Source organism: Urtica dioica, chromosome 1 (assembly GCF_054948205.1).
Source record: "Urtica dioica subsp. dioica isolate 48M chromosome 1, U.dioica_male_clone48M_v1_H2, whole genome shotgun sequence".
Taxonomy (NCBI): Eukaryota; Viridiplantae; Streptophyta; class Magnoliopsida; order Rosales; family Urticaceae; genus Urtica; species Urtica dioica.
Genome location: NC_142756.1, coordinates 55,459,518 through 55,469,112, shown reverse-complemented (window position 1 = coordinate 55,469,112; position 9,595 = coordinate 55,459,518). Strand labels below are relative to the sequence as shown.

The following is a 9,595-nucleotide window of genomic DNA, read 5'->3' as shown; positions in this document are numbered from 1 at the left end:
ATCGACTCTTATAAGTTCGGAAACAAATTTCCTAGTTAGAGAGCGACAGAGCGGACAACTACAAGAGAATCCTAGATCGACATGTTCAGAGTAGTATTAGTGCATAAAGGCACAAGGTACATACTCGATCTTTTCCTATTTTCTATTTCGGGAAAGTGTGTGAGGGAAGTGTGAACTTCAACTCACTCGAACACTTGAAAGTTTGAGATTACACATCTTTTTATTTTTCGGCTTGTCTACAAGGAGACCTCCCACTCAAATTTTTAAGAGCATATAGATTTTGAACATATGTGATATAGATATAGTTTTGAAAACATTTTGAAAATTTATTTGATTTGGATGACAAAATATTTTCAAGTTTGAAAGTGAAAACGGTCTTTCAAAATTCAAACTAGTTTTGTAAAAATTCAATTTCAATTAAACTTTCAAAAATCAAAACATTTTAATCTTACACATCATGTTTATAATCATATGAAAAACATTTTTGCTCAAGAAAATTTTCTCATTGGAGTTCTATAACTCATGGTAGTGGGGTTTGAAAATCCGGATTTCTAAAAAACTGGAGTTTCAGACAGCCGCGCACCTCGGAGTAAAATCGCCAAATCTGGCGGCTCCGATGTCCTTTTCAGCCGAAACCGGTGGTATTGGACAGAGGACAGACAGAGCTTTAATTTGATTTAAGAATCATTAAATTACGATTTCTGAGCAGAGAGTTATGCCACTTTTAATGCGGGTTTACTCCAGCTCGAAGAAAAAGAAATAAATTAAAACTTTGGTCCTTTTTAGGTGCGAAACAGAATCGAGTGTAACGGAACGTTTTAAATGTTGTTTAAAGCTTTTATTTGTGTTTTATTAGCAGGGTAATAACATAGAATAAAAGAAATAACAACAAGCATAAAACGAATACGGTAAATAAAAGAAATTAGAAAGACAAAGTAACTAGTCACAAAATTTATCGAAATTTCTCAAACCTTTAAAACACGTTTTTTAATATAAAAAATTAAAAACTTTTAGAACTGATTCTAATGTGTTTTAAAAACATCCCAAACTCATAGAAAATCAACATGATTTTTAATTTAAAGGCAAGAGCAATAAATTAAAAAAAAAATCTAAGATAACAATTCTAACTTGTCACAAAATTAGTAAACTTTTGAAAACGATTTTCAAGCTCATAATTTTAAAAACATGTACATGCTAATCTTTGACCATAGCTCTGATACCATTTGTTTGAATCGATCTAGGGTTTGAGAAAATAATTAACGCTTCGGTAAGCGGCGGAATTTTAAAAAATTTCTTTTACAAGTAAAACAGTTTTTACTAACCTAGACAAGTGCAAGTACATGTAATTAAAAACCAATATGAGCTAGAAGTTTACTAACCTTTCTTGAAGCTTGAACTTTGAAGAAGCTTGTGGAAAGTTTGCAACGCTCGTCTCCCCTCGCAGCACGTCTCTCTTTCTTTCCTCGGCACCTCGAGCAACCACGAAAGTTTCTATCACTAAATCACTCGAAAAGAAGGAATCAGTGAGTGGGCACTTTTAAACACTACGACTCGAGAACAAGTCTCAGAGTCGAAGAGCTAAAACCACTAGGTCAAATGAGGACCTAGGTGCCAAAACAAAAACCGAAAATAACTAGAGGGAGAGAGAGAGGATCGGCCACAAGGTCTAGAGAGAGAAGCTCTCAATCTCTAACTTATGTGGGATGACTAGAATGAGAGGAATGAGACCTCTATTTATAGGGGAGGCATGAGCAAATCTTATTTCCTCTTTTCTACCCATGTTGGACGTTCATGACATGTCATGCAAGTCCTTGGATTTGTTTCCTCATTTGTTCTCTCTTAGTTTCTAGTTTAACTATTCCTAATCGATGTGATTCGTGACAGTGACCTCATGGATCCAAATGAACAAAGCTTGAGCTAAACACTTGGACTCAAAAGTTCACAAACCTTTTCCAAGTTTAGCTTAATGCCAACTGACTCCACTAAAGAGTTGACACTGAAAATCTCTCGGTTCAAATGAATTTATTTTCTACTCAAGAATTCAACCAATTGTAATGAGCGGATCCACTGAATATTATCTATGTTTACCCTTCATGAATGTCATCAGCTAGTCGGGATTTACTAAATTACCATTTTACCCTTCTAGCTGTTATTTCCTCAACTCCTTTGTCGCTTGTGAATAAGTTAGAAACAATGTATTGACGAGGAGCTAACAAGTCACATTGTTTCATCCAAAAGAGTCAGGACTCAATTTGGACACTGGCCAGTTCATTTATTCACACTCCAAGGAACAAAGCATGAGGTGACATACATTGCATTTCAGCAATCTTGTACATGAATTCCATATCTATGAGAACTTCACAAAGTTACTCATGACATACTCACAACTTAGTACTTCACCAATAGGCCCTGTTCGGAATCACATAGTGAGTCCGAACTCTGAATTTCTCAAATGAGAATACTAAGCTGTGAAATGGCATGTCTCATTTCAGGATTAAGGTAAGCATGATGCAATTCATACATAGTGACTTCGAGACATAAGAGGTTAAATGGTTTGTTCTTATCTTGTCTCTAGAAGTGCACTGGTCAATTCAGTACCTTCGGAAGATACCTAGAAGAACTATAGAGTCTCCAACTCTCAATGCCTCATAACCAGACATCATAGATTCTTCTAACAATCATACTGAGGTCAATAGTCCTTTGACCCTAAGATTGCGAATATATCGTTTTAAGCAAACTACGAAGAGTTTGTTCATGCAAATCTACATTTGTCTCTTCGTAAGTTGTTAAGTTTGTTTGTGGACTAAAAGACTAAGGTTTTATCATAAAGCTTCAAACAAAGAAAGAATGAATGAACGTTTCAACTTTATTATTAATGAATAAGCAATTACAAGCAAGAGTCTTCGTAAGACTATATGACATCAAATGTACATAAATAGACACTACTACTCTTCTTGTGGGCACCATTGACAACACCACCTCCTTCATTGCCGGATCGAGCCTTCGTTGATGTTCGATGGAGGGACGGGCGTTGTCTTCCATGAGGATGCGATGCGTGCAAAAAGATGGACTAATTCCCTTGATGTCGGAAAGAGTCCATCCAATTGCCGACATATGGGATCGCAACACTCGCAACAACTTGTCTTCTTGTTCGCCGTTGAGGTGGTCGGATATGATGACCGGGAGAGTCTTCTCAGCTCCAAGGAAGGCGTAACGGAGATGAGAAGGCAGCTCCTTGAGCTCGATCTCCGGAGGCTCCTCGATGGATGGTTTGCGTGGCTTCGGGCTTTCTCCTAGCTCCTCCAAATACTTCCTTCTATTGGGCTCGAACCCATCCATGTAATTCGCGTATTCTAAGGCTGCACAAGTAACAATTTCGTTAGCGGAATCACACGAGTTAAGAAGACATACCTCAAGGGGCTCATCCGAGCGGCAAGAATAGTCGTCAATGACCGCCTCACAAAAATCGACCCGGAATATATCGTCGCTCTCTTTCGGGTATTTCATGGTTTTGAAGACGTTGAAGAGGACTTCCTCATCTTGCACCCTTAACTTGAGTTCGCCTTTTTGGACATCGATCAAGGCTCCTCCGGTAGCTAGGAATGGCCTTCCCAATATGATAGGGATATTTGTGTCTTCCTCCATGTCTAGCACCACGAAATCGGCGGGGAAGATGAACTTATCCACCTTGACAAGGATGTCTTCGATGATGCCTCTTGGGTATTTGATGGATCGGTCCGCCATTTGGAGCGTCACTCGCGTGGATTTCACTTCTCCGATACCAAGCTTTTGAAAGATGGAGAATGGCATGAGGTTGATGCTAGCTCCCAAGTCACACAACGCCTTCTCGAAGTAGAGGTCCCCTATGGCGCATGGTACGGTGAAACTTCCCGGATCTTTCATTTTTGGTGGAAGCTTCCTTTGGATTATAGCACTGCACTCCTCGGAGAGTGTGATTGTGCTACAATCGTCGATCCGGCGCCTATTGGAAAGGATGTCTTTCATGAACTTCGCATAGCTCGGCATTTGTACGATGGCGTCGGCGAACGGAATGTTGACTCGGAGTTGTTTGAGCATCTCAACAAACCGCCTGAATTGCTCGTCGAGCTTGTTGTTCTTGAGCCGTTGAGGAAATGGCACGGGGGCGTGCAAGGGAGTCGAGGAGGTAGGCATGGGCTGTGGTGGCGTTGATGATGATGCACCGTCTCCTTCTTTTTCTTTCCCCTTGTTTGAACTCTCAACCACTAACCCGCTGCGAAGAGTGATTGCGTTGCATTGGTCCTTCGGGTTGACGTTGGTGTTGCTTGGAAGGTTCCCTTGTGGTCTATTGCTTTGAGCTTGAGCAATTTGACCCACTTGTGTTTCGATATTCCGGATCAACGCCATTTGATTTTGGAGCGCGGTTTCTTGATTTTGCATGATTGCCGTTGTCCTATTCATGAATGCTAGGAACATGTCATTTGGCTCGATCTTGGGCATGGGCTGAATTGGTTGTTGTTGAGGTTGGAACCCCCGTTGTTGTTGTGGCTGCCCTTGATTTTGGTTGTGGTACGCCGGTGAAGGTTGATTGTCCCCGAACCCTTGTTGTTGCTGTTGAGGTCCTCTCCATCCTTGATTGTTGTAATTGTTGTTTCGACCTCCATTGTTGTAGTTGTTGTTGGCGTTGTGATATTGGCCCCGGTTATTGTAGTTGTTGACGTAGTTGGCTTGCTCGGCATGTACGTCATTGGCTTGAGGGCAATCGTCGGTGAAATGAGCCCCATTACACCAAAAACATGGCTCCGGTGCGGCTTGTGTGACCTTGGCTGCCACTTTCATCTCTTTGAGCTGTTTGTTAAGCTCCGCCATTTGTGCTAGCACTTCTTTCAACTCTTCCGATTTGTCTCCGGATGTGGTAGCGTGTGCGGTCGCGGGACCGGGCTTCATGAGTCTTCTTTCTATCGGGCATTGCTCGTTGGAACGAGCCAATTCTTCAAGCAAGTCATGGAATTCTGAAGGCGTCTTAGTTAGCACCGTGCCTCCCGCGGCGGTGTTAACTAAGGTCTTTGTCGAGGTGAGGAGACCATAGTAGAATGTTTATAGTAGGTCCGGCAAAGCTATCCCATGGTGAGGGCATTTCCTCAGCATTTCTTTAAAGCGCGCCCATGCCTCATGCAGAGACTCCCCCTCCCATTGCCCGAAATTGTGGATCGCATTCTTCAACCGGGCTGTCTTCTCGAACGGGAAGAACTTTGCAAGGAATTTGGCACAAAGTTCTTCCCAAGTGGTGATGGAGCCGGCGGGCAAGGATTGCAGCCAAATCTTCGCTCGGTCGCGAAGGGAGAATGAGAACAAGCGAAGTCGGATTGCATCAACGCTTATGTTCTGGATGTGGAATGTGCCGCATAGCACGTTGAAGTTGGCGAGGTGCTCGTTCAGGTCTTCGGTAGGGCCTCCAGCGAATTGGTTTTGTTGAATCATGTTGATCATCCCGGTTTTGATTTCGAAGCCCCGGTTCTCAATGGCTAGACTAACAATGGCCGGACGATACCCATTTGTGGTAGGTACGACGTAGTCGAGAAGAGGTCGCTCCTCGGCCATTGTGGCTCCCTCGATCCTTTGTTGTTTTGCCTTCCGGTTTCGCTTGCACGTCTTTTCGATTTCGGGATCGATCGGTAGGAGGCTGGATTCACCGTCTTTTCGCATACACCTTCACAAGGAAACACGAAAATAGATGAGAAAACAAAAATAAAAGAAAGTTCAAATAAAAGCTTATGAGTCGAATTGCAATTTAGAACTAATCCCCGGCAACGGCGCCAAAAACTTGTTGCGAATTTTCTCGCACACGCAAGTGCACGTGGTCGCAATAGTAATAAATCGTAAGAACGAGTCGATCCCACGAGGACTAGCTAAATTGAAGATTCAAGATTCACAAGCTAATATAGAACTAAATATATTTGATAAGATTGTTGTCACAAAATTTAACTAACACGTCACAAAATTAAATAACTTGATGCACAAAATTTCTATTGGATAAAGGGAAGGACTATGGTTCATGGGTTCACAAAACAACTTGGATTCACAAAATTAAGAAAAGAAATAAGCTATTGAAATTCACACTTTTCACTACTCATACTCACTTTAATCGAATTTATAGATCTCTCTCAAGCATCTAACAACCTAAACCGATACCGGAATATCATCTCTCGATCTCAACTCCTAACGAGCACGGCTAGCATTAAAGAACAAGAATATTATCACGAGTCTAGAACAACCTAGCTATATCTAGCCTAGGAATGAATTCTAGTAACCCACACAAAAACACGACAACCTAATCTTTCTCAAGCATTAGAGTTGAATATAAAACAAGTATGAGTTCATGACATTCATACAAGCATTAAGCATAGTTATGGATTAAGCAAAAAGTGATGAGAAAAACAACAACCTAACAATTCTAATATCTTGAATCCTACATCATAATGAACCCACTACACCATAGCCCTACATGAAATTAGTTCATAATGATGACTATGACAATGAACATACATAAAGATGAACACAAGAACAATGAAACAAAAGACATCATACTTGAATAAAAAAGTAAGAGATAGGGATTAGAGGATAGAACACTATTTTAAAGTCGTAACAATGGTAGAACTCAGCAACTTAATTCCTTGTCTTCAAATTTGAGCTACAAAGTTTGAACAACTGCTGGAAATTTTCTGGAAAAACTAATAAAAACTAAGAGAAATGAAAAGTTGTTCTTCATAGCACACCCTAAAACCCTCGCTCCCCACTTCTTCTTAAAGTATTGGTCTTTTTAGGGTTTAGTGGACTTGTTTTCGGAGCAATCTAAGCCTTCCAATCTCATCCAATGGCTGAGATTCGCTACAAAAATCAAAATGAACGAGGCCTGTTTGAATGACCGCGCGCCACGCGCTTCACCCTGCGTGCCGCGCGGTCCTTCATTTCGCTTCCGCGCGGTTCGCGCGGAAGACTCTGTGGTTTTGGCTTCAGACTTCCCACTCCGCGCGGCGCGCGAAATGGACCTCGCGGCGCGCGGAGTTGTCAAAAAATGTTTTTGACACTTCTTTTCTTCGTTTTTGCTCCGTTTTGACTCCGATTAGCATATTTTTCCATGTTGAGACCCGAAACACTAGTAAAACCCATATAGACCTGAAAATCCATCAAAAACACTCTAGAGATAATCAAAATCCTTGAGAACTCGTTGGATTTAAGCTTGGGAGATAGGAGTTTACGCGTGATTAACGCACCTATCACGGATCGTGATAAAAGTCATTGAAACACATACTCATTCTCAGATTTTAACAAAACAAGATTGAAATTTATGTATTAACCTAAATTATTCAATAAACTTATATCACGATACATATCATACCAAATCCATATGATTTCAAGCACAACATTGCAAAATCATTCAAATCCAATAAAATGTTTACTAATTCCATAAAACTCAAAATCTAACCCAAATACACATCCCAATACACACATGTACCTGATAGACGATGAGAGTGAAGGGTGGGAGTGGTTCCGGGCGTCGTTGTCGTCATGATTCTGGGTGTCATCGCCGTCTTAATTCCGAGCGAGATGAGAGTGTAAGAGCGAGATGAGAGTGAAGGGAAGAGAAGAGATAAACACTCTAAAATTTGAAAAGTAATTAAATATTCAAATACTTTCCAAATTTCTTACAATAACCTTTTAGAAATCAAATTTCCTTAACATTAATCCACACTTCCCCAAATTTCCCTACTATATCGTACCAACGTCAGCATTGCACCTACTCATTTTTTCCATTTTACGATTCTCTACCAGATGCTACCAGAAATTAAAAATAAGAATTAATTCTGTTTCTACCCCCTGGACTCGTACCCCGATTTCATTTTACCCCCTGAACTCTGAAATGTTGCAGAAGTAATATCAGAACTTAGACACGTGTTACATCTTGATACTTCCGTCAGTATTTGGACGTTAAATTTAACTTTTTTATGACGTGGTAATATTTTTAAGGGTATAAGAGTATTTTCATCTTAAATAATTAAATACATCCATTTATTCTCTCTCCTCTCTCTCTTTCTCTCTTTCCTTTTTTCTTCTTTTCTTTTTATTTCTTTTCTTCTCTGCCTTTTTTTCTTCTTTTCTTCTCCGATGGGAATAAAAGGATTTTAAAAATTCCTTTTCCTTCTTCTCTGTTCTTCTTTCTTCTTCACGTGCACTCCTTCTTCACTTCATCTTCTTCACGCGATTCCTGCAAGCAAAACAGAGCAAGAGAAAAAACAATCGGCAACAACATTTCAAGAGCACTCTCCGGCCGGCCAACCACATCACCATCCTCCTCATCTTCTCCATCTCCTTGTCAACCCTCGTTCTTCCTCTTCTTCGCGCGCCACCAGCCGAGTCGGCCACCGAGATCCCGCGCGCGCGCATCCGCCGTGGAGTGTGAGCCACCGCGAGCTAGAGAGGACGCCGATAAATGAGAGGGTGAACGCGAGAGAGTTCAATAACACCAGAAACAAGGTGAGGAATCCGTAAACCCTAGGGCCGCGAATCGCGGCGGTGGATTCGGGTCGCCGCTTCTCCGATGGGAGGTGAGGAAGGAGGCGGTGAGTCCTGGTCGCCGGGTTCCAGATCGCGATGTCCTCGGCGACATTGGAGATGCACAGAAGGCCATTGCAAGAGCCGAGGACCTTAACCTCGTTGCTGTAGCACATGAGAGGGTGAGGAAGCTCCGTCGCGGAAGCGCCGTCGGGTTCGGCGGTGAAGAGGCGGGTGTTCCGGCGGAGGAGGTGGGTGAGGTTCGACCTGTTGTCGGAGGATCTGGAGATGTGGAGGGTGATGAATTCGGAGCTGTCGATGAGAGACCGCCATGCTTTCGCGACGGACCTGATTCGGATGAGGGGCTTCACCGGAAGACGCGCGAGAATGTCGGTGATGACCTCGAACGGAAGGTACGCCATGAAATGTTGCTGTTGTTGAAGCAGAGATTTCTCCGATGGGTTTGAGGATTGGGGGTTTTCGAGGGTTTCATTTTCGCCTTGGTTGTTCATGTTTGTGGTTGCTAGGGTTTCCGAACCGTTCGACAGGTGTTCGGTTTTGTGACCATCCAACAAACGTCTAATAGCTCATCGAAGAAAAAAGGCAGAGAAGAAAAGAAGAAAAAAAGGCAGAGAAGAAAAGAAAAAAAAAAGAAAAGAAGAAAAAAGGAAAGAGAGAGAGAGGAGAGAGAATAAATGGATGTATTTAATTATTTAAGATGAAAATACTCTTATACCCTTAAAAATATTGCCACGTCATCAAAAAGTTAAATTTAACGTCCAAATACTGACGGAAGTATGAAGATGTAACACGTGTCTAAGTTCTGATATTACTTCTGCAACATTTCAGAGTTCAGGGGGTAAAATGAAATCGGGGTACGAGTCCAAGGGGTAAAAACAGAATTAATTCTAAAAATAATAATAAAAAATAAGAGTTGCCTTTCGAAATCCATGAATCTATGTGCAAATATTCTTTTGCCCAACTGTGTTTTGGGTTATGTTCCGTTTTATTTGCTACGTATCAATATCAAACATTTGATAACCACATATAACAGTATTTTAAT

The 9,595-nt window shown here is 41.5% G+C and overlaps 1 protein-coding gene across 1 annotated transcript; it reads right to left on the bottom strand.

Moving 5' to 3' along the window:
* Positions 1-8,326: 8,326 nt before the first annotated feature.
* Positions 8,327-9,203, bottom strand: LOC149408147 (F-box protein CPR1-like). The gene has a single exon (XM_089628387.1). It carries the CDS (start codon positions 9,042-9,044, stop codon positions 8,334-8,336), a length of 711 nt encoding a protein of 236 aa, XP_089484513.1. The 5' UTR covers positions 9,045-9,203; the 3' UTR covers positions 8,327-8,333.
* Between the last annotated feature and the right edge of the window lie 392 nt (positions 9,204-9,595).

Coding starts and splice junctions, on each gene's coding strand:
- LOC149408147 (XM_089628387.1), bottom strand. CDS start 9,044: ATGAACAACCAAGGCGAAAATGAAACCCTCGAAAACCCCCAATCCTCA.